General features: G+C 49.9%; 1 protein-coding gene across 1 annotated transcript in view; it reads left to right on the forward strand.

Moving 5' to 3' along the window:
- LOC126545209 (deformed epidermal autoregulatory factor 1 homolog) overlaps positions 1-25,940 on the forward strand; it is a 112,818-nt gene that overhangs the window by 38,984 nt on the left and 47,894 nt on the right. The window contains exon 5 of the mRNA XM_050192969.3: positions 18,475-18,572. Coding sequence (XP_050048926.2) covers positions 18,475-18,572 — 98 coding nt within the window. The remainder of the gene's footprint in view (positions 1-18,474; positions 18,573-25,940) is intronic.

Below are 25,940 nucleotides of genomic sequence, written 5' to 3' on the forward strand. Positions count from 1 at the left end.
TAGACTTCCTCTCCGCACATTCTGCTCTCATTGATTGTTCCGCCAGTACTCTCCGCCTTGACCTGCCTGTTCTGGATCCCGCTGAACCACACCCCACTCGCCTCAGTTCCATCGGCATCATTCGCTTGCCACCTTCGGCACTGACTTACGTTGACTTCGTGTCATCCCCACCAGTCCCCGACGGTCACTACATCGCGGCTCCTATGCAAGACGTCCTCCTTATACATGGGATCACAGTACCTCATACAGTTTTATCTATTACGGCGAATTGCGTCTGCCTGCCAGTGGTCAATTTTGGCTTGACGACACAAGTGCTGCCACGCGGGATGTCTCTGGCCCAGCTTTGCTCATTTGAGGATCACTCAGTAGCATCTATTGCAGCAGACGACAATTCAGCCGATTCTCCTCTACCATCGCAGTCGGCAACTTGTACCATCGGCGACTTACAGAAAATGATTGCTCCCTACATGCCGTCCGAGCACGCTCGTAAGCTCTACAGCGTTCTGTTTTCCTACCACGATATTTTTTACTTTAACGATCGTCCTTTGGCCCGAACTACAGCTGTTAAACATCGCATTAATACCGGCGATGCCCCTCCTATTCATCGCCGCCTGTATCGAGTGTCACCGACTGAGCGTCAAGTTATTCACGCCGAAGTTCGCAAAATGCTTGCCAAGGACATTATTGAACCATCATGTAGTCCATGGGCGTCACCTGTTGTACTGGTAAAAAAGGATGGCTCATGGCGCTTTTGCGTGGATTATCGGCACCTTAACAGGGTTACCAAAAAGGACGTGTATCCCCTACCTCACATTGATGACGCCCTTGACTGCCTCCATGGTGCTCGCTATTTCTCCTCTATTGACCTTCGCTCCGGCTACTGGCAGATTGCCGTGGACGATCTCGACCGCGAGAAGACTGCTTTTGTCACACCCGACGGTCTTTATCAATTCAAAGTGATGCCGTTCGGTCTATGTAACGCTCCTGCCACTTTTGAATGCATGATGGACTCCCTTTTTCACGGTTTCAAGTGGTCCACGTGCCTGTGCTACTTGGACGACATTATAGTATTCTCCCCAACGTTCGCTACGCACCTCGAGCGCCTCTCAGCAGTCCTGGACGTTTTTCGGCGAGCCGGTCTGGAACTCAACGCATCGAAGTGCCAATTCGGCCGTCGCCAGATTACCTTGCTTGGACATCTCATTGACGTGAACGGAGTACAACCGGATCCAGGCAAGATCCATGCTGTTAAGCACTTCCCTGTTCCAAAGTATGTCAAGGATGTGCGCAGCTTCATCGGCCTTTGCTCGTACTTCCGCCGTATTGTGAAAAATTTCGCAGCCATAGCATGACCACTAACCGAGCTTTTGAAGAAAGACGGCCCTTTCCAGTGGGGCGATAACGAGGCCTCTGCATTCTCGCTTCTAATCGACCTTCTCACAACGCCTCCCGTTCTGGCCCATTTCAATCCTTCTGCGCCTACCGAAATCCGTACTGATGCCAGCGGTCACGGAATTGGCGCAGTACTGGCACAACGCCAGCGCGGCCACGACCGTGTTATCACTTATGCCAGCAGGCTCCTCTCGCCCACGGAGCGCAACTATTCCATCACTGAGCGTGAGTATCTGGCCCTAGTTTGGGCGGTTGCGAAGTTCCACCCATACTTATATGGCCGACCCTTTTTCGTTGTCACAGACCATCACGTGCTTTGCTGGTTATCACTGAAAGATCCTGCAGGAAGACTTGGTCGCTGGGCCTTACGCCTCCAAGAATATTCGTTCTCTGTCACCTACAAATCTGGCCGACTACACAAGGACGCTGACTGCCTGTCTCGCTACCCGGTAGACGAGCTTGACGATGCCGACAGTAGTACCACCAACCAGTGGCGTAGCCAGAAATTTCGTTCAGGGGGGGCTCACTTTTCAACTTTGCCTCCTCGTTATAGAATTTTTCGAGGAATCAAATACATTAAACGTTAATAATAATTGCGTTGCCATTGCCAAAGATACTGCAAACGATTTCTTGAACGCTACGTGATGTTAAGACAAGTAAAATATTGCTACACGCGTGTGGTATATGTTTGTTTGAACGAGGCGCGTGGGCGCCATCACTCCAGAAAAGAAGTGGAAGAATGAACTGGGCTCGCGCTGTGAATCTAGCTGGTCTGCGCTGCAACCGTTGTTGTAAATATAAACTGTAAATAGTTGCTCGTCTTACTCACTCGTCCTTCGCGTAACAATATGTATTTTTTCACAAAAGTTTATACTCGTAGGTCTCAAAAATTGTGCCCCAAATAACTTATATCAATGCTTCCATGTTTTCTGTATATTCAATAAGTAAAGCAAATATCACACGAACTTTAGAACTATATCAGTTTGAAATCAGCAAACCAGTGCATGCCACTGATATGAAAAACGTAAAGGCCATGAAATGAACAAGTTGAGGACAAATGTTTTATTAAAACTTTGTTAGCCTCCCTGCCTTTCTATCATTTGCATCTCTCTCTCTCTCTCTGTCATTGAAGAACTTTGTTTACATTTTTCTGCATTGCAACGACCAGAGAAAAATCTCAATGACACTGTCCTTTGTCAGAAGGTATTGCGCAAGAGCAGCTGTCACCGGTCGTATATTTTCAGTAATTGCTCCGAAATTATAGTCGCAACAGGCAGCACATATAAAAAGCAGGAGTTCTGCAAAATATACAAGGGCGAGTCAAATGAAAGTGAGCCAATGAGAATATATGACAAACGGGTACTTTATTTAAATGTCGCCTCCACGAGCATTTAGGCATTTGTACCACTGACTAATGAGTCGCGTGATTTCCCTCTCATAAAACTCTTGGGTTGCTGTTCAAAAAGTCTGTAACTGACTCTTTCACGTCATCATCCGACATGAATCTGGTTCCCTTGAGGTGTTTTTTGAAACGCTCCAAAATGTGGAAGTCGCAAGGCAACAGGTGTGGGCTGTATGGCAGATGTTGCAGCGTTTCCCACTTGAAGTTTGCCAGTTTTTTATTAACCACATCAGCGACGTGGGGACGGGCATTGTCGTGGAGCAAGATGACCCCATTCCTCAATTTTCCACGTCGTTTGTTCTTGATTGCGACACACAACCGATCCGACGTTTCACAATATCGGAAATTATTGATAGTCTCACCAGGTTTAGCAAATTCGATTGATAATGACCCCTGACGATCGAAAACAGAAGTCAGCAGCGCCTTTCCGGCAGAAATGACGGCCTTTGCTTTTCTTGGGGTTGGTGAATTCAAATGTTTCCACTGTATGATTAGCCCTCGTGTTTCAGGCTCGTAATACCGATACCATGATTTTTTCCCGGTCACAATTTGAGACGAAAAGTTGTCACTCTCATTGTGATGCCGGATTAGATGAGTCAAAGCAGCGCCGAAGCTCTCCCTCTTCTGGCGGTAGTTCAAAGTGTTGGGCATTCATTGCGCAAGAGCCGACAACCGAGATATTCATGAATTATGGTGTGACCCAAACCGTGACTGATGTTCACACGCCCTGCCAATTCATCGATGCTTATTCTCTGTTCTTATCTAACCAGCTGTTCGGATTGTGTTGGGGGTGATTGCACGGTGTCTTTGGCCCGGTTTTGGATTGTCTTTGTAACTTTCACGTGCTTCTTTGAACCGTTTGCTCCAACACTTCACAGTGGCCAATGAAATGCAATGCTCACCGTACACGGCAGCCATAAGGCGACTAATTGCTTCTTGGGAAACGTCTTCATCTGTCAAAAACCTCACGACACCATGCTGTTCAACTTTTGGAGTGTCCATTATGTCACACAACCATGTTCACCCAGGAAAGTCATGGGGTGCGTCTGTGAGTGCAATGCTCCAACTCTATAGCGCACTGTTCCTGGGTCTCCTACGCTACAGCTTACCTGTACTAGGTGGGATCGGTAAGACCAACCTGCGAGCCGTCCAGTCTGTACAAGCTCAAGCTCTGCGAATTTGTCTAGGCCTTCCCAGGTGTGCATCAACGGCAACAACAATAGCCATCGCGCATCACCACCCCATCAATACGTATATTCATGTCGACTCCTTAAAGATGCACATCAGGCACTTCGCCGGACTTCCATCGCATCATCTCATCTCCCTTCCTGCCGCTCGACCTCGTTCAGTGTATAGCAGAATTATTGCCGCCAACCATAGACGTTTACCGTCAAACTTCACACCTGCAGCACGACCATCTCTACCGCTGTGGTGCCTGCATCAGCTCCAGGCCCTTCTTGTCATTCCCGGCATCAAAAAGAAAACGGAGATGTCATCTTTCGCCCTTAAACAAGCCGTGCTTTCATTCCTACATAACAAACACAACGAACACACCCACGTTTACACGGACGGTTCTGTCTACTCTAAAAATTCAGCTGGAGCAGTGGAACTTCCCGCTCAATCTGTCACCATCACCTTCAAAACGTCTCACGTTACATCATCGACGGCTGCAGAACTCGCAGCTATCTGGACTGCTCTGGAGTTTATTGGTCCCAAATCACCATATTCATGGTCCATTATTTGTGATTCACAGGCAGCTCTCCAATGTCTGCTGTCCCCTTTCAACCATGGACATAATGTGCAGTTAGTCGCAAACATCCGACTACTCCACCATTACGCAATCGACAAGGGACACAACATCATCTACCCGTGGATACCGGGTCATTGCAGAATTTCGGGAAATGACAGTGCGAATGACGCTGCCCGGTCGGCTCACGATGGTGCCCAGATTATACCCATACCGCTGTCAAGAACAGATGCAGCCACAAGTCCGCTCCCTCGCATGCGAGCTTACGCAAACTCTGTGAAACTCCAGTGAATTCACTAACGCACGTCTTCACAGATTCGATCCAAGTTTGCAGCTCCGTCTTCCACCAGGGTTGGAACGAGCGGAAGCAACACTTCTGTGCTGCCTATGGCTCGGCGTGGTATTCACGAACTCCTATTCTTTCCGCAGTGGAATGGCCGACAGCCTGCTTGCGACACCTGCGACTGCGAAGAGACGATCGCGTACCTCCTCTGTGACTGTCCACGTTACAATGTGCCAAGAAAAGTGCTCGTGGCTGCGCACGAAAAACTGGACAATCGCCCCTTCACAGAAGAGAAAGTTCTAGGACACTGGTCCAGACGGGTTTCGGCACTCAAGGCCTTAAGGGCGTTGCTTAAGTTTTTAAGGGCCTGTGAATTGCGCGGCCACCTTTTACTAATGTTGCGCGTAAGGTCGCGTTACTGCATGAATCTTCCTTGTTTTTTTTTTTTTCTCTCTTCCTTCTCCTTTTATTGCCTTTACCCCTTTCCCCAGCACGGGGTAGCCAGCCGGCATTTACACTGGCTAACCTCCCTGTCTTTCCTTCCCTTTTGTCTCTCTCTCTCACTCATTAAAGAACCTTGATCCTTACACCTGCGTGTCACTTTTGTAAAAAAGAGATGCCTCTGCGCCACGTGCATGCCTCGCAGATAATGAACCGAACCATTATTGCGCATGGTGGGTTCGCTCACTTTCATTCGACTTGCCTTCGTACATTAGAAATGCGAAGATACAATAGAATGTACAAACGCGAAGATGAAGCTTGATAAAGGCCAAGAAAGTGACACTGGAAGCAAGGTTCACTGCACATATACATAAAACCTCCCAACAAGATATTTAATTATACGTATAAGTCTCCAATAAATCTACGTATCTAAGAAAAAGTCACTATATATGATGCGTCAAACAAGGCAAATAAACCTGTCGCGCAACCACAGATCACAGCCCCCCCTCCCACCACTCCACCGATGTATCGCGCGCGACGGAAGTTGGTGCGCTTCATCGCCGCTATTCTCCCTTGCGCACAGAAGACTGGGCCACCATCGTTGGCTAAGCGTAAGCCCCCCTTACGCTTTCACTCGCACATACAGCATGCGGTGCGTAGTCATGATCTTAACGCCCCTGGACTTTATACAAAACATGAGGGCGACCGCCTCGGTAGGAATGCGCCGGGAGTGCCCATATAACTGCTATCGCAATAATGTATTAAGCGGTGAATGGGCGTTCCCGCGAGATCCAGCCCAATTTCGCAAAGTGCGCGTTAAAGCATCTTTTTGAGCGTAAAAAGGACATTCTAGACAAAATCGAGCATAATTTCCTGTGCCGGAGGTTGTTTTGGTCGGCGGCGCATGACAGCACGAAAATATTTCGGGGGGGGGGGGGGGGGGGGGGGCTGAAGACCCATATGACCCCCCCCCCCCCCTGGCTACGCCCCTGCCGCCAACGGCATTTTCTCTGTGTCTGCCTTCGCTAACATTGCCGATGAGAAGTTTCGAGACCTATCCCTGCGAGTACTCATCGAGCGTCTGCGCTCTGCACCTACCGACGCATCCGTTCGCCGATATGTCCTCCAGGGGGGCATTCTGTACCAAATGAACTTCCTCCCCGACGGCTCTGATCTTCTTCTTGTCGTGCCAAAACATCTAAGACAGACTGCTTTTTGAGATGCATGACGCACCCACTGCAGGACATCTTGGGGCAACCCACACGTACGACCGCGTCCGCTGCCGCTTCTATTGGCCTGGTCTCGCTCGCTCTGTCCGACGCTATGTTGCTGCCTGTGATCCCTGCCAGCGTCGGAAAACACCTCAGGTGCTACCTGCCAACCATCTCCAGCCGATCACCGTCCCTGTGGAACCGTTCTTTCGTGTTGAATTAGACCTCCTCGGTCCCTTTCGCACGTCATCCTCTGGGAACAAATGGGTAGCCGTCGCAACTGATTACGGCACCCGATACGCTATCACGCGGGCTCTCCCTACCAGTTGCGCCACTGACGTCGCTGACTTTCTCTTGCATGACATTATCTTAGTTCATGGCTCCTCGTGACAGCTGCTTACTGACCGTGGTCGTAACTTCCTCTCGAAAGTTATCGCCAACATTGTACGTTCCTGCTCCATTCAACACAAGCTGACTACCTCATACCATCCTCAAACCAATGGCCTCACAGAGCGGTTAAACCGTACTCTTACCGATGTGCTGTCCAAGTACGTTTCCAAGGACCACCACGACTGGGACATTGCCCTTCCTTACGTCACATTTGCGTACAATTCTTCCCGGCACGACACCGCCGGATTTTCTCCATTTTATCTATTGTATGGTCACGAACCGACCTTGCCCCTAGACACGGCACTTCCTCCTGCTGCGATCTCAACAAGCGAGTATGCGTGCGACGGCATCGCCCTCGCAGGCCATGCACGCCAGCTTGCCCATAGTCGACTGACGGCCTCGCAAACCACTCAGCAGCATCAGTACAATGCCCGCCACCGTGACGTACAGTTTTCGCCTGGTGCGCTCGTGCTTCTGTGGTCGCCCTCTCGTCACGTTGGACTTTCAGAGAAGCTCGTTTCGCGATGTACAGGGCCCTACCGCGTGCTGCGCCAGGTGACGCCTGTGACATACGAAATTGCTCCTGTGCATTGAGCATTGCCTCTACTCGGTATCCAGTGATGTCGTGCACGTCAGTAGGCTCAAGGCCTACTGCACTGCTTCTGAGTCCGGCGTTTAGTCGCTCCGGTACGGCGCTTTTGCCACCGGGGGTAGTGCTACGGAACAGTATTTGCGATGACAAAGAGGCGAGCAGGGTGAAGACGACGACGACGATTAGAGGCTAGCGCGAGCTGTTGCCTCTTGGCCAAGTGCGGCGTATTGCCTTATAAATATACTTGTATATAGCTTTTTGTCGGCATCTTCCTACGTAACAATATAGTGCTGTAGCACAGAAATTTTTTACAGTGAAGCTGTATATGGCTACCCCGGCAAAATTTGTGTCCGTGCGTGTACACCATCGCGTCGTGAAAGAAAAAATTTGCGTCTCTAAAAGCAGTGTAAAAGAGAGTCTAGTCTTGTAGGTTCATTAGCATAAGTGTCAAAACCTGTGATGGATGGTCTAGTGCGCTCTTCACAAGTGTCAAGTCGAGTGATTGATGACCCATTGTTCTCGGCGGGGCGCTTGCTATAGCAACTGTGTCCATGTAGAGGCCGTAATAAACGTACACATGTGCATCGTCCAATGTGAGTTCATATATATAGTGACGTCATTGTTGCCTACGACCTTATTGGCAGTTGTTCTTGAGCGGTTCCATGGGGCGGCTGCATATCGTGCACACGGAAGAGGAGGAATGTGTCCTTCTAAAACGACGACAGTAGCGACAACGAGAATGGGTGCATCGGAGGCAGGAAGCCGCTAAAGCCAATCGTGCATCCGTCAATGAGCCTGGCCCGTAGTCTGTGCCAACTGAGGAAGACCCGCAGCGTACCCGTCAAGAACAGCGGCGTAGAATGGCGGCGTGAAACCGGGAATGTCAGCAGCAGCGGTGGTATGCCATTAAGGCCAGTCATAGCAATCTCCTACCCGGTGATGGGCCACAGCGGGCTCGTGACAAGCGGGCAAATGAACAGAACCGGGAACGTGAGTGGCGGCGGCGGCAAAGCAGCACTGGTGAAACGCAGGCGGTGGATGCCACTCATAAACGGCAAGCCCGTTATTTAGGGTGATGACCCTGAATAATGTGAGGCTGAAAACACAAAACGCCGACGGTGCTACAATCCTTCGGAACGTTTCCCCGGTGCTACAGCATGGTTTGAGCGCGAGTTTGTGAACAATCCGTTCGGCGCTCCGTGTTGGGTACGTGACTGTCTCCGGTTCACGAGTGATTTGACTAGCCTTGATACGACTGGTGACACCAGGCAGCATGAGTGTACAGTGACGACATTGCATCAGTGTGTCATCGGAGTGCGTCTCTAACATGCATCTGTGTGGGACGTGCCATGAAGCGTTACTGGAAGGCACAACGCCTCGTTTCGCTACCGTGAATGTGTACGTGTATCAGCCTATACCGGCGCATCTTCCGAAACTGAACGTCATGGAGGAATGATTGATCGCCAGATGTGTCTTTCGTCTTGATGCTTTAATTGCATATATATAGCCATACACGTATATAATTTTGTCATTTTAGAACAGCACATAACAGCTTCACCGGTTGTCCTTCACAGAGTAGAAGGGCCTGTGAATCTTTTTACACGAACACAGGAAGGGACACAAAAGCAGCAACCCATTTGCAGGTAAAAAGGGCAGGCTGTGACAAGAAACATAGAACACGGTTCGTATCCTGCTAAGAAGGCATCGTATACCAGATAGCACTATCGTGTGGTAGACAATGCCAGGTCAACCAGGCGATGTCTGAATGATAAGCCCAGAGAGCACTCCAACAATGTAAAGAGAGGTGGGGATGGCGGGTTAGCAGCCCACTGCAGCATGTGTGATCGCTCACCTCTTTTCAAGAATGTTTCGTTGTGCGCAAGCACAAAGAAGAAATAACAAGACTGGTAATTGAAACTGTAACTGTTGAGAAGCTCGGTCAAGATTGTGTTAGCATGCCTTCACTATCTTTAACATGAAAAGAATTGTAGCATCTCAATGCATCTCTGTTTCACATGCCTGAGTTGTTGCTTGGCATGTATAAATAGTGATCTGGCTTCCAATAAAAATTCAGCTGAAAGTTAGCACTTGTGTGTGTCCCCTCCTGTGTTCATGTGAAAACGTTTCTGCACTAGAACACTGTATCAGAGAGAAGATATACAGGATATTTTTCTGACAATACAGATTTTTAATAAATAGGTTGTCAGCACAGCAAACTTGGCATTTTTGCAGACGTGTTCCTAGGCGAGGTAGTGTTGGCAGTTTTTTTGCAGCGAGGTAGTGTTGCATGTTTTGCAGTTTTACAAATATTGTGTCTAGTTTTACTAAAGGTACATTCTGTTTGTGAAAAAAGATTTAAACATGTGAAAGGATGGGGCGGCAGAAGGTCAAAAAAAAAATATATGCAAGAAAGAAATTGTGGTGGTACCTGTGCTGCCCTTTCATGGCAGCACAAAATGGGACAATTGCTTCACGCAAGTTTATTCACTTGCCTGAAGCTTGTGAAACTGGCAACAGCAAAGTTGCTGAAAAAGTAACTGTGATCTAAAAACAATGTGTTGCTTTATAATCTCTTCTGTGACAAGTTTGTTGCTGTTAGTGTGCTTCATCTAAAGGGTAAATAATTGTTAATAAAATATGCATTTATCCCATAAAAGCTGTGTGCTCAGAAAAAAAGTTTAATGTGGGCAACCCCTTGGTTTGTCATGTCCGTGCGATATTTACCAATTTTAAAGCTCGCAGGTTGGCATGTATAAATGAAATTGCAAATTATACAGATAAACATTTGTGTACCAGCTTAGCATCACTCAGCCTATTAAAGCTAAAGACGTTTCTATCTGGATAAACACCTGTACTTGTAGTGTGCCCCCTGTACACATGCCTGTCAAGCCGATTCATTCTTTATGCTTTTCTTTTTTTGACTGATATAAATGGTTGGGGCTTCTTTGAATAAAGTTCAGTTGGCAGTGAGCACCAGTCCTGTTGCTGTTGTGGTTGTTTTCTTGTTTTTCTTGTCCTCATCCCTTCATGTTGTTTCAAGTTAGAATAACATATTTTTTTTGTCTGAACATTAAAGTAGTACTTAGCTTTAAAGAATCACACAGTTCATGTCGAGCTTGTATTAGAATTGAACACTTTTTTTCACTTTTATAGACTTATAATAGGTAATGAGCCACTATTGAGCTACCACGTAACTGCACCATGGCCAATTTTTTTTCAGAAAAGGGACTGCCCTAAAGTGACAAGGTTTCCCAAACCAAAAACTGGGATAACATGGTAAAGATGGTGAAACTTAATCCTGAGCACTCTGCTACAGTATCTTTCATAAGCCTAATGTCACCTTAGGTCATTAAACACCATAAATAAATAAATCTGTAGATGAGGAGGAGGAGGAAGAAGAGGAATATAGGTGAAGAACAAGAGATGTGCAAAATTGCTTTGGTGTAGTACTAGCATGAAAACCTGCAAAGTGAACTTATCATACTTTGGTTAAGTTTTGGAGCCCAGTTTCATTCTCTCTTTTGTACTGATTGCAGACTAGGACTCCTTAGAGTCACATGTGGTTCAATGGAACGTATTGCAAGGACTGTGTTTGTATGTGTGTGCACAAGCACTTCTATAGTGGATTTAGAGTACACTGTACTGTCATTTGACCTTCAGCCTCACTATGTTGCTGGTTGGAGGTGTGATTAGCTGCTCTCTAGCTGTAGACTGGCTGGCTGTTTCTATATTGTCACAAAAAGACAATGTAAGATGTGCCTGGCATCGGCGAGGCAGACAGTTCTACAAGATGGCGTACAATAAATTCAAGCCGGCGTCCTCAGCTTCTACTTCTTCTACTCCAGCGCCCGTCTCTTGCTGAGCGCGCGTTCCAGTCCCAACTTCTTTTTCAGCGCTGGCTCGTGACACCTAGCGGCATTATTCCCCTGCCAAAAGAAAGGCATCGACCCGATGCTTACTAAACTAGAAAGAGGAAGTGTGGAAGTCTTATGAGATCGGATTGGCGTCGCCTTAACGCGGGATATGCGGTTTTAGGTGAATGACATTCACTATCTCTGAGTGGTGCTGTCGACGCCGAGGCGACGCGGCACCGTTGGGAATGACCTCATAGTTCACTTCACTAACGCGGCGTATCACTTTGTAGGGTCCAAAGTATCTACTAAGGAGCTTCTCAGACAACCCCTGGCGACGGACTGGAGTCCACACCCAGACTTGGTCACCTGGCTGGTACTTGACTTGCCGATGTCGAAAGTTGTAGCGTCGTGCGTCTGTACTCTGCTGCTTCGCGATGTGTATGCGCGCGAGTTGACGAGCTTCCTCTGCGTGATGAGTAAGTTGCTCGGCGTCGGCAATAAGTGATGCGTCGGTGTCGTGCGGGAGCATAGCGTCTAGCGTGGTCTGGACCTCGCGCCCGTAGACAAGACGGAACGGTGTAAATCGTGTGGTTTCCTGAATGGCGGTGTTGTACGCGAATGTAACATACGGCAGGACTTGATCCCATGTTTTATGCTGGACGTCCACATACATAGACAGCATGTCAGCTATGGTTTTGTTTAGCCGTTCCGTCAGTCCGTTGGTCTGCGGATGATAGGCAGTCGCCTTGCGATGTTGTGTACAGCTCAGCTCGAATATGTCCTCTATCAGTTGGGCTGTAAAGGCAGTGTCTCTGTCAGTGATGACATATGATGGGGCACCATGTCTGAGGACTATGTGATCGATAAAGAACTGGGCAACTTCGTAGGCCATGGCACGCTGTACAGCTTTCGTCTCGGCATAGCGTGTTAGATAGTCCGTGGCGACTATAATCTACTTGTTTCCGCAGGCTGACAAGGGAAAGGGTCCCAGAAGATCCATGCCAATTTGATCAAACGGCGCGCTAGGTGCTGCGATGGGTTGGCGTAAGCCCCCGGGCTTCAAAGACGGCGACTTCCTGCGTTAACACTCACGGCAGCTTTGCACGTAACGCTTCACCGTGGTAGAAAGTCTGGGCCAGTAGTACGTCTGGCGTACTCTTGCAAGAGTGCGTGAAAATCCCAAGTGTCCAGACAGGGGCTCATCATGGCAGGCTAGGAGAATGTCATCATGAAGGGTGGCAGGTACGACCAATAGATACTCTTTGTCGCTGGCACTCGAGTTTTTCTTGTAGAGGACACCATTTCGCAGGCAGAAGGTCGAAAGACTGCGAGAAATGTGTCGTGGGATTGTAGCATTCTTGCCTTCTAGGTGATCGATGACAGGGCGTATTTCGGCGTCCTCGCGCTGCCGTATGATCAAGTCAGATGCGGTGAGGGCCCCAAGGAATGCGCCGTCTTCGTCCATGTCCTTATCACAAGTTTTGATGGGAGCGCGCGACAACGCGTCAGCATCTTCGTGTTTGCGGCCCGATTTGTATACGATGGTAACATCGAACTCCTGTAGATGGAGACTCCATCGAGCAAGTCGCCCGGATTGGTCTCGTAAGTTGGCTAACCAACACAGGAAATGGTGGTCTGTCACCACCTTGAAAGGGCGACCGTAGAGATAAGGCCGAAATTTCATGATGGCCCACACAACCACTAGACACTCTTTCTCGGAGGTGGAGTAGTTGATTTCGGCTCGTGAAAGTGTGCGACTGGCGTAAGCGATGATTCGCTCGACGCCTTCCTGGTGTTGAACGAGTACAGCGCCAAGACCGATGTTACTTGCATCGGTATGTACCTCGGTGTCAGCGTCCTCGTCAAAGTTGTGGGGATGCGCGACTCTCACGCATCCCCTGATATGCTGTTTTCCCGCACGGCTCGCATGGCCTGGCGCCCGCGGCGCTCGGAGTGGTACAAGCGCGGTGCGAGAGATGGCGCGACCGTCGCACCGCGGCGGGGTTACTCGGGCGCCGAGGGACAAGGCGCTGGCTCTTTCCCGGCGGGCCGGCGAACAGCGTGGAGATTCCGCGCGCGCTGCGACCATGCTTCTGCGAGACCGCCTCGCGTGGCCGCCTTCGAACGCACGACCGTTGGCGTGACCGAACACGCGAACGACCAGGCGTTGGGATCCAGCATGGGGCGAACATATTCGCTCGCAATGCGGTCGCGGTAAGTCGGACTTCTAGATTTGTCGCGCGCCCATCGGCATGTTTTGGGGATAGCAACTCGGCTAGCAGGCATTGATCTATGAAAGGTGCAATAAATGCCCTTGTGATTGTTTGCACTACTGTGTTGTCGTTCCTTTGTCCCAAGAGTACGGAGGAGGAACCACGTATCTCCCACAAAGTGAACAAGGACGGGTGATTCCTGCAGGCGTTGCCGTAACTCGGTGAAAGCTGCGTCCTGCTCATTCGTCCAAACGAAGGGTGTGTCTTCTCGCGTGAGGCGTATGAGTGGTTCGGTGATGCGCGAGAAATTAGCGATGAAGCGACGATAGTACGCACACAGACCGAGAAAGCGGCGTACTGCTTTCTTGTCACGAGGAGTCGGAAAAGCAGCAACAGCAGATGTTTTGTCTGGGTCAGGCTGGACGCCATCGGCGTTCACGACATGCCCGAGAAACTTCAGCTCTTCGTAACCGAAGTGAATCTTTTCTGGCTTTAGTGTGAGATTAGCGGAGCGGAGCGCCTCAAGTACCGCCTCTAAACGCTTCAGATGTTCTTCGAAGGTCGCCGCAAACACGACGATGTCATCTAAGTATACTAAACAGCAGTGCCACTTCAGACCCGTCAGAACAGTGTCCATCATTCGCTGGAATGTGGCCGGTGCAGAACACAGGCCGAATGGAAGTACTTTAAATTCGTACAGTCCATCAGGGGTAACAAAGGCAGTTTTTTCGCGATCTCGTTCGTCAACTTCGATTTGCCAATATCCGCTCTTCAGATCTATGGATGAAAAATACCTGGTTCGCCGCAGTCGATCTAACGAATCATCGATCCGCAGAAGCGGATAAACGTCTTTTTTTGTGACGTTATTCAACTTTCTGTAGTCAACGCAGAACCTAAGCGTTCCGTCTTTCTTTTTGACGAGGACCACCGGCGATGACCAAGGGCTTTGGGATGGTTGTATGACGTCATCGTCGAGCATTTCTTTCACTTGTGCATCAATAACGTTGTGCTCTTTCGCCGATACGCGATAAGGCAGTTGTCGTATGGGACGAGAATCGTCATACGTGATTATTCAGTGACTCGTGATGGGCGTCTGGCGTACCTTAGAGGAAGATGCGAAGCACTCCTTGAACCGAAGGAGCAAGTCGCGCAGCGCTTTCTGCTTTTCCTCCGAAAGGTCTGAATTGATGTCGATATTGCTGAGTGTCTGAGCTGGGTTCTCCTTCGTCATAGACGCAAAGCATTCAGCAACGTCGGCTATGGGCTCAGCGAAAGCGATAGTAGTACGACGAATTAGGTGCCGATGTTCCTGGCTGAAATTCGTCACGAGGAGTGCCGAAAGTCCACCTCGAAGCATAATGAGACTGCGGGCTGCACATACACCATGAGTCAGCATACGAGAGGAATTGCCCTCTGCAACAGCTTCGCCGTCACTCAGATCGTCGCATACGACCATTACCAGGACACTTGCGCGTGGTGGTACAGTTACACTGTCGGCGTAAACTCGAAGCGCGTTACATCGGCAATTGTCGCAGTTGTTCGCTGCTCTTTTTGTCGAAAAAGTCACTGTGCGCTCCCGGAGGTCTATAATGGCACCATACTCTCGCAGAAAGTCGACGGCCAAGATGAGGTCCCGAGAACAATCGCGGAGTATAAGGCAGCTGGCTGGAAACGTGGACTCACGAATTTGTACTCTGACCGTGCACATGCCCAACGGTGTTACGATGTGCCCGCCAGCAGTACGAATTTGCGTTCCAGACCAAGGCGTGATGACTTTTCTAAGTTCCTTCGCTAGTTTTCCGCACAAGATTGAGTAGTCGGCCCCCGTGTCCAATAACGCACTAACGTGGCGGCCGTCGAGCACAACAGGTATGTCTAGCGAGAGTCTGTCGCTGAGTTCGGCTGCTGTCGTCGCTGAATCGTGCTGGATAGACCGTGCTCGCATCGATGGCCGGTCTTCGGAAGGGCGATTATCAGCGGCCTCGCCCCCGAAGGTCGCTGTTCTTAGTTTTCCCGGCGAGGGCTTGGTGATCGTCCTTGCGCTGCCATTGTGGGGCTTCTAGGAGCGGGGGAAGAACGCCTAGAGGACGGCGAGCGCGACTGCCGCCGCGGGAACAGTGGCATACTCTGCTGGGTCAAGTATTCTTCAATCGCTTTAGGCCTTTCGCCATATCTGGGCCTTGGTGAATCCGCGGCAAAACATAGCAGTCCGATGCGGCGGGTATGGGCACTCGCGGTATACGTGACCGGCTTCTCCACAATGATAGCACAGAGGCCTTCTGTCCGGGGTACGCCAGACGTCAGACTTCCTTTTGAGCGGGCGCCGATCCTCCATACGTTGGATCGGTTGCACTGATGGGAGGGGCGGGGCGTATGACGCGGCGTAAGACGTTGTGGGGTCGAAATGGGTCGGAGCGGGGACAGGGACTCGCCTCAAAACTGTGCTGTCACAGGCGGCGCATTGCTGCTTGGAACGGGACGTTGGATCGCTTGCTGCACTTCGTTCCTCACAAGGGCAGAAATGGAACTTAGCATGGGCTGAGGCGGGCAGGTGAGCCGTTGAAGCTCATCACGCACCACAGAGCGGATAAGGTCTCGGAGAACGTCCACGTTTCCAAAGGCCATCGCATCCGTCAGTGAAGCAGCGTTCGCGTGCCTGTCATACGGAGCTGAGCGCTGGTCCGAAGGTGAAGTTGTGTTCAATTGCCTTTCATAGAAAGCTGAGCGCTGGTGTAACATCTTTTCCATCGTGGTGGCTTCGGTTAAGAATTCAGCCACGGTCTTCGGCGGGCTTCGAACAAGGCCAGCAAATAGCTGTTCCTTAACTCCCCGCATTAGATGGTGCAGCTTCTTTTCCTCGGACATGGTTGGGTCCACCCGACGGAAGAGGCGCGTCATATCCTCGACGTACGACGTCACGCTCTCGTTCGGCAGATGAATGCGGGATTGGAGTGCCCGTTCGGCTCATTCACGGCGATCAGCATTGGTGTAGGTCTCTAGCAAGGCACGACGGAACTCGAGCCACGATTTGATGAGCCCTTGTCGGTTCTCGTACCAAGTGCGGGCACCGTCCTCCAAGCTGAAATAGACGTTCCTTAACTTCGCCGCGTCGCTCCATTCGTTTATCTTGGCAACGCACTCAAATTGGGCTAGCCAGTCTTCTACATCCTCGAAGATATCCCCGTGGAACACTTTCAGCACTCGGAGATTCTGCAGCAGATACCGAGTTGGCCGTTGTGGCCGTACCTTGCCCAGTGGTCAATAGGGACGTCGATGTTCCTTCCATACCGGTGTGTTCGGGCGTTGATGTTGTTGCGGAGAGAGGATCAAGCTCCGGAGGCAATCCTCGGATTCTCCTGCTTGCCCGGTGAACAGGGGTGTCCACTAGTATAGGGCTGGTACTCCTGCTACCAGGAGGGGTTTGTGGCATCGGATGAACCGTACCCCGCACCTCCACCAGTTTTGTCACGAAAAGACAATGTAAGATGTACCTGGCGTCGGCGAGGCAGACAGTTGTACAAGATGGCGTACAATAAATTCAAGCCGGCGTCCTCAGCTTCTACTTCTTCTACTCCAGCGCCCGTCTCTTGCTGAGCGCGCGTTCCAGTCCCAACTTCTGTTTCAACGCTGGCTCGTGACACCTAGCGGCAATATCTACAATGTTTCAACCTAGAACCAACATGTACAAACACAGTTTTCTTTTTCTTTTAACAATTTAACATTAAAATGCTTAGCTTGAAATCTGGACCAAGACAAATTTTTCTTCAAGTGTGAAGCTTTCTTTCTGAGAAACCCGTATGGGTTTCCTTTGTAGCTTTATGCTACATTTGGGTGGATGACAATTTTCTCTGTCATTGGAATGCTTTGTCTGGAGGTATTCATTCATTTCCATTAACCTATTTTTTTGTCTGCAATTGATATGTGATGTTATCCCCACTCCTGCAATAACCCCAACAAGGTTTCAATAGGTAAAAATAAATAAAATGAATAACTAAATGCAAATGTAGCACTTGTGTTATGTACTTCTCATTGTCGTTTAGCTGGACAACATATCCTGTTTATCTGCAGTGTTCCATGTTGGTGCTTGTCTTATGAGACAGTGCAACTACAGCCAAATTTTTCTGACACAAAAAAGAAAATTCCAACTCAGCCACCTGCATGAAATCAAGGCACAATGCAGGGTCATAAGGAGTGCAGGACTATACACTTATAGTTAGGCACATCCCTGTGTAGTTCGGAGTTCTTGTAATGCATCTCCTTTGAGTGTTCATAGAACTTGTTGGGATGCGAGACTCTCGCATGTCCCCTGATATGCTGTTTTCCCCGCATGTCTCATGTCTCCTGTGATCCAGCTTCTCTGCGTAGTTTAGTGCCGGCGGCAGTTGGTCTTGTTGAAGCGCATTGTGAGAGATGGCGCGAGTGTTGCCCTGCTAATGCCGCCTAACGGCAGGGTTAGTCAAGCACGACAGGGAGTAGGCTCTTCCTTTGGCTCAGGGTCGGCAAGCAGTGCTTACATTCTGCGCGTGCGCCAATCCATGCTTCTGCGAGACTGTCTCACGTGCTCTAGGAGCGGGACACTGCAATGGACGAACACGATCGTTTGAATGCGCCACCATTCACATGACCGTACACGCGAACGACCTGGCATTGGTATCCAGCATGGAACATATTCACTCGCTATCCGGTCGTGGTAAGTCGGACTTCCTCGATTTGTTGCGTGCCCATTGGCATGTTTTGTGGATAGCAACTCAGCCAGTAAGCATTAGTGTTTAAAAGGCACAATGAATGCCCTTGTGATTGTTTGCATTACTGTGTTGTCTTTCCTTTGTCCCAACAGCAGGGATAAGACCCCCACAACCTTGCCTTTAGCCAATTTAGTGGCACGGGAGGATGGGAAAGGAACAATCTCTGAAGTCTGTTAGTAGGCAAAACAAAGCTTTCTTTTACAGGTGGCCCTGCTGTGGAAACAACAGTCACGACTTCGCACTTGGCACCCACACCATCTGACTTTTTTACAGAGCAGCGACAGTGGTGGCAGCTGGAAGAAGTAAGATGTTGGGCCTTCCAAGGCAGCCCAGTGACTATTGTGTTGAGCTGCTGAGCTAAAGGTCGCAGGTTTGGTCCTGGCCCCAGTAGCTGGATATGGAAGGGAGGGGGGGGTTTGAGGGGGGATGGGGGAATGCAAGAATGCTCGTGTACTTAAACTTAGGTGTACGCTAAAGAACCCCAGGTGGTCTAAATTAATTTGGAGTCCCTCATTATGCTGTTCTGCATAATAAAATTGTGGTTCTGGCCCTAAAGACCCCAGAATTTAATTTAATATAATTTTATAGATAGGCATATAATCTTTAGGTGCCAGTAAAGTGACAAAAAAAATTTATGTATGCAGTTTTATGCATGGTTTGCTGTTGAACTAGTGAATTAACTTGCATAATTATTTTTTACAAATGTAATAAAATTCACGCAAGTTATTTATATCTTTTATATAGATTTGGCGCGACTAGGGCCTGTATATTGAAATGTTCCATTTCATTTTCCACTTCTATCATGTCATACTAAGGGTGCAATCGCACCAACAATGTCGTTATGGCCACCTGCAAGCCACGTTCGAACCAATGATGAAGGCCAGAGAGTGGAAATTAAGGTGAATAGTTAGAGAATAAGGCCTCAGCACATGTGGTGATAGCTAAAGTGAGTCATGGCACGTGAGCTCCCATAAGCAAAGTCAGTGATGTGTACCTATCAGTAAAATAAAGTGAGTGAACAACTTGCAGTAATCAGTTGTTAAATCGCTAGATCATGTTCTATCTATTCTTGCATGTTTTGCAAAGAGATACGCACGTGTGGCAGTATCGCCAATTTGTGGGCGCCCACCTGTAAACAAAGTAATTGCACGCCTACAGGAAAGCCATGCAAGCGAGCATCTCGCGGTAGTACTTTGAGTGATAAGAAATGAGATAGAAATCACTTTTCTCGACGCCCGTGACTCGAAACAATGCCAATTATAAGTGCGCAAGCGTGAGAGTAAACTATGCAAAGTAGAACTATTCCAAAACTACCACAGTGGCAGCCACCATAGGGCAAAGCGAGAAATCAGTTTCGACAGAAGTTAATGGGCAGCAGCACAGACAGACAGACAGACAGACAATGAACTTTATTTGATCCTAAGGAGCTTCAGCGGGGGCCCCTATCGGGGACCCGCGGAAGCTGCTGGCCGCGTCCAAGTTGGGGCAGGAATACCGTGATGTTCCGCCCTTTCTCAGGCCCTCTGGATTGCCTCTAGTTGTGTCTGGAGCAATGGGCTCCGGAGTACCTCTTCCCAGTCGGCTTCGCTGGATAGAGGGCCATTAGGTAATGCGGGGCATTGCCAGAACATGTGCGCTAAGGAACAATAAATCTCATTACAGTCTGGACAGCTTGCATCGACATCTGTGTAGATACAACTGAGAAAGCTCAGCGAGGGGAATGAGCCCGTCTGGAGCATTCTAAATGAAACTGACTGAGACCTGTCTAACTTCGGGTGAGGAAGAGGATAAGCCCTTCTACTAAGCCGATAGTGAGATGTTATCTCGTGAAAAGTAAGGAGCGGATCGTTCTGCTGGATTTCATCCTGTCCCCATAAGGCCTCCATGCTGCCGCAGCGCATTAGATCTCACGCACGGTCATGGGCAAGCTCGTTGAGGTTAGGTATGTTCTGATGAACGTCCGCACCCATATGGGCGGGAAACCAAGAGATGAAGTGAGTGCCAGGGTTTGTTCTCTTTTCCAGAATGGAGGCAGCCTCTTGGGCTAGGTTACCCGATTCGAAAGCTTTGATGGCCGCTCGTGAGTCGGTGAAAACGTTGGTGCGCGAGGGGTCGGTCATGGCCAGGGCTATGGCGACCTGTTCCGCGACTCCGCTCATAGCTAACCTAACTGAGGCCGAGGAGCGTAATTCCCCTTTGCCGTCAATGATTGCCAACGCGAACGTGCTAGAGTTGCCGTACTGAGCCACGTCGACAAAGACAGTCGAATCTTGATTCTCGCTGACCTTCTGTAAAATCGCCCATGCTCGGGCTTTTCGCCTCCCTACATTGTATTGCGGGTGCATATTCCGAGGGAATGGGCTGACCACAAAGGTTGCTCGTGCCTCCCTGGATAAGGTGATTTTCCGTTCATTGAGTATTCTTGGAGCCATGCAGGCCTCGTCTAGGATGTGTCTCCCTGCCCTGGTTGACGAGAGCCTGACTACCTGAGCGGTGACCTGCGCTTCGATCACTTCATCAATGTTGTTGTGCATACCGAGTTTGCTTAACCTGTCCGAGCAAGTGGTTACTGGTAACCCCAGTACCTTTTTGATGCTCTTGCGCATGAGAATGTTAAGCTCATTCTTTTCGGTTTTGGTCCAGTTAAGGGCCGAGGCTATATAGTTGATGTGGCTTATTAGGAAAGCGTGATGGATCCTGAGGAGGTTGTCTTCACCTAGTCCCTTCTTTCATCTGGATACTCTAGCAACTAGTCTCAGCATGCTCTCGGTTTTCGCTGTGATGCGCATGAGCGTTTTGGCGTTACATCCACGCGCATCAATCAGTAATCCTAGGATTCGGATAGATTCAACTTGAGGAATGGGCTGCCCGTTTCTTGCAAAGAGGGATATGGGAAGTTGGTTTAGGGGGGTGAGCCCCCTAACACCTTGCCTGGCTAGCCTGTACAGTAACAATTCAGATTTGTTTGGGGATAGTTGGAGGCCTGTGTCTTCCAGGTAGGACTCCGTTGTGTCTAGGGCTGATTGTAGCGCGTGCTCTCCCTCTGCGAGTGATCCTCCCGGGCACCAAATCGCGATATCGTCCGCGTATAGCGAGTGGCTTATATTAGGAAGGGATCTGAGCCTTTCCGATCAGCCCTTCATGACTATGTTGAACAGTAAGGGGGAGATGACTGCTCCTTGGGGAGTGCCTCTGGCCCCTAGTGCGAACTCATCTGACTTGAGTTGCGCAATCCTGATGGTGGCTGTTCTGTTCATGAGGAATGATCTAACAAAAGCCTGAAACCTTGCTCCCATACCTAGGCTGGCCGTGGCCTGCAGGACAAATCGATGAGATACGGTGTCAAAGGCCTTGGTCAGGTCAAGGGCTAAGATGCCCCTAACATCCCTAGTGCTGTTATCGAAAATGTGCTTCTTAAGGAGTAGCATTACATCCTGTGTGGAAAGGCAGGGCCTGAAGCCGACCATGTTGTGCGGGGACAGTTCGTTGCGTTCTATGTAATCCGATATCCTGTGAAGGATCGCATGCTCCACTACCTTGCCTACGATAGAGGTTAGCGATATCGGCCTTAGGTTGTCAAGGTTTAGGGGCTTACCCGGTTTCGAGATAAGCACAACCGAGGCTGCTTTCCACTCGTCCGGGACGCACCCGTTCTCCCAAGTCTTGTTGACCTCTTTCGTTAGCAGCTCAATTGATCTATCATCCAGGTTCCTTAGCAGTCTGAGATGCCGTCCAGACCTGAGGCCGACCTGCTATTTAAGTTGTGAAGTACTGCTCTGATTTCGGACTCCGTGAAGGGGTCATCAAGCTCCTTTACAGTGTCACATTCGATGTTGGGATATTCCTCTGAGTGTGCTGCGCCTAGCGGGAGATATCTATTGGCTACCTCGTCTAAGAGCGTTTGTTCGGTTCCTCCTTCTTGTTTGTGCCTGTGAATGAGGCGGCACATTGTCTGTCTTTGATTGCTTTTGGTTTGCGTGTCATCTAGCATGTGTTTAAGGAGATTCCATTTTCTGCCTGTGCGCATGCGCCCATCGACTGCTGAACAGATTTCATCCCATTGTAGCCTAGCTTATTCGGTGCAGTACTGTTCAATCTCACTGTTAAGTGCGGCAACCCTCTTTCGCAACCTCCGGTTAAGCCTTTGTGTTTTCCATCGCCTCAAAATAGAGGCTTTAGCTTCCAAGAGATGTGCGAGGTGCGGGTCCATCCTGGAAACCTCGAGCTCGGTTTGAATAGTTTTTGTAGCCTTTTCAATATCTGCTCTGAGTGTCTCGACGAGTTCGCTGAAGCCGGCGTATTCGCCCATGTCCTCCTTTCTGAGCTTACAGAAAGCATCCCAGTCCGTCACATTAAATTCCCTGGCCTGGGGGGCTCTGACCTGAAGGGTAACACTGATGATGAAGTGATCGCTGCCCAGATTTTCTTGCTTGTTATCCCATGTTGTTTGCTCTACATTTCTAAGGGCGAGATCGGGGGTTGTGTCTCTAGCCACTGACGTGCCCAGTCTCGTGGGGAAACGGGGATCGGTGATGACTGTTAGCGCTAGGTCATCGATGGCCCGTGCTAGAGTTGTGCCCTTAGCCGTCTGCCTGATGTACCCCCGTGCGTTGTGTAGGGCGTTGAAGTCTCCCGCAATTACTAATGGTGACTCTCTAGCGAGCGAAGCCGCCTTCATAAACAGGGAGTGGAAAGACTGTCTCTGATCGGATGGTGGGCTGTAAACATTGAGGATGAACACGCTTTGTTTAAGCTAGCTCTTGGGGATAACCTCAACCAGGAGCGCCTCCATTCTGCCGCGACCTGGCTGAATGTCATGTTCAACGTATGCGAGCTTTTTGCTCACTAGTGTAGCTATACCTCTCTTGGACTCCCCCCTTGCCGCCACCGATTTGTAGCCTGCGAGGGTGGGTGTAACACGCAGTGTCTCCTTTAGCAAAATTACTTACTGCCTTTTGGCCTCAGCTGTAATGTACTGTTGCAGTGAAGTCTTGTGCCTTTGAAAGCTAGCACAATTCGACTGCCGAATTACTAGAGCCTTTTGAGTGCCCGCCATTTTGCTAGTTTAGATTTTGATTACCCTTCGGTGCCGTCCCAGTGCCGTCATTAGCTGCAGCTTGCCTACGAACCTTTGAATTGGCCTTTATCGCCATCTTGTTTTCAACTGCTACTACTTTATTCTCTATAGCTCCTACTTTACTCTCAAGCAGTGATTTGGGCTTGTTGGTAAGACATTGTGAGGCTTATAGCGCGTGAAAAAGACAAGGACGAAAGTGAGACGTGGCACACACAGTCATGTCTCACTTACGTCCTTGTCTTTTTCACGCGCTATAAGTTGGCTCAAGTGCTCCCATGCGCTGCGCGAGCTGGTTAGTGCTTGCCTGATTTTCTTTGGAAATCCTAAGTAACTCTTGGAGCATTTTCTTCTGCGAACTTTCCGCCCCAGCCATCTCCGACTCGCTCATCTCCGAGTCGTCCTCAAGTGGAGGGGGGGCCTTACGTTTGGCTTTGCTGACCTCGACTTTGGGTTCCTGCGTGCTCTTCTGCACGGCATTATCCGCCGCTCTCGCACCCTCGACCCTGCTTTGAATGGCCTGCGCAACTTTCTGCTTGCATAGCTCTTCTTTGAGACTAGCAATCTCCTGATGTAGTAGTTGAATTTCACGCTGTGCACTATGCTCTGACGATACCGACCACGTTACCTTTCTGGGTTTGGGCGTCTTCGCCACTCGATCCGCCCAGGTGAGCTCCTCCTGAAATCTCGTTCAAGACGCCGAGCGCCCTCTGGAACGGGAGCGGCTCTGCTTGGCATCACGCCACCGCGTAGATGGCGTCCTGGAGCGACCTCTTCCGAGAGTGCTGGCAACGCTGGTACATACACTGGAGTCGCGTGACTGCATTCCTCGGGCCACCTGCGTCTTCTCGGCACGCCGGTGGTGTTGGCGTCTTCTCCTTCTGACGATGTAGGGGACTTGAAATCTGTGTTGGCATATCCTGTCCGCAGTGGGATGTGGACCTTCGCATAGCGAACACTTTGGAATGCACTGATGATCGTCCGCTGGTGATTTCTGTCCGCACGTGCGGCACCACTTGCTGTTTGGATTAGGCCAAACGTCGGCACGATGTCCTAAACCTCTGCAGCCGTAACAAACCTCCGTGTGTCTCCTGTATAGCATGCAGCGAAACATGCTCGCGCCGCAAGACACATAACTGGGCACCTTCATACCCTTGAACAATACCACCACAGCCGTGGTGTTCTTGATTCTTTTGGCCTCGATGGCTCCTGGGTTGTGGCAGTTCACGATTCTTGCTCGGAGTTGAGCCTCTTTGACATCCATGTCGACACCCTGTACTACTCCTTTACACGTGTCGTCGGGGGGAGCCGGGTACTCAGAGATCCGGTGCGTGCTTTCGCCTAGCCGGACTTGCTGTGACTTCACGTAGGCGCACGCATTTTTGTCGTAAGGAGTACTCACCACATAGATGTTTTGGATACCGTTGGGGCAAATGGTGTCCTCTTCAATTTGGCCGGAGCCAGAGCCGCCGCCATGGCTAGGGCTTGCTCGAAACGTATTTGGCTAACCTTGGTCACATTCAGGCCGTCCCATGGCCTGACGATGATGCGATACATGTCCCTCGACAGTCGAGGGAGCCTTGAGGTGGCGACGATGCGCTGCTACGCACTCCGTGGGGCGGCAGTGCGGCCTCCGTCCTTTCGCTCGCCACGTCTTGGGTTGCCTTCGCGAGTAGTAGTCGCTGCTCTCATACCCTTGCCGTTCTTGCGGCCATATGCCGTCATCCAACCGGGGCTGCTTGCTTCTTCTTGAGAGATGTCTTCTCCCTCCACGATCACCATCCTGCGCTCCATCTTGGCCCGTGGTCGCAGGGCTAGGCCCAGGCCTACCCACACTGCCTCGCCGAAATTAGGCCTAGCTACCGCACTAGGGTTGGCTGTGCCGCGGCGTAGTCGAAACTTCACACACTCGTAAAACGTCAAAAAAGTCACCCACCGTGAAACGTCCGGTACCGGTGAAGTCCTCACAACTTGCTGCGCATAATTTACTCGGTTTAGAGGAAGGAAACCAACCGAAATAATAAAAAAAAAAAACAAGCCGAAATCATCGCATCCGCACAAGTCGGCTTCTTCGTCTTCGTCCTCCAGCAGCACAATAAGAATTTTTTGTAGAACTCAAGGATGGTTCCAGCACTTCCAGAGCTAAGCTAGGCTGCTTTTCGTTGTGAAAAAGATTGTTTTTTCAAATGTTCCGCTGACGCCATACATGTGTGGCCGTGACTATTTCGGATTTGTTTCTGCCATTATACATGTGCAGCGGGAACCCTCTAAGGGTGAAAAATGAGAGTGCCAAACCCCTGTTTCTTTCATACTCAGAAAAGTATTTGAAAGGTTTAGCAAGGAATTGTGTTCCTTCTGCGAGACCACTGCCTCTTTCAGTGTTAGTCAGCCATATCGCCCTCATCTCCTGCCGCGCTAGGAAGATGGGATTCTGCATAAGAAAAGGCCTAGTCCCACACGAGATCTCCTGCCTGTTTGGTTCTACCAGACCTTCACTTGGCCACGTCAAGAGGATATGCCGAATTTTACGCGCGGAACTCTGGCATCAGGTACGTCTTCTGTACGATTGGCTGCAATGGATATGTTTTTCCCAGAA

The sequence above is a fragment of the Dermacentor andersoni genome, chromosome 10 (genome assembly GCF_023375885.2).
Source record: "Dermacentor andersoni chromosome 10, qqDerAnde1_hic_scaffold, whole genome shotgun sequence".
In the NCBI taxonomy this organism is placed as follows: Eukaryota; Metazoa; Arthropoda; class Arachnida; order Ixodida; family Ixodidae; genus Dermacentor; species Dermacentor andersoni.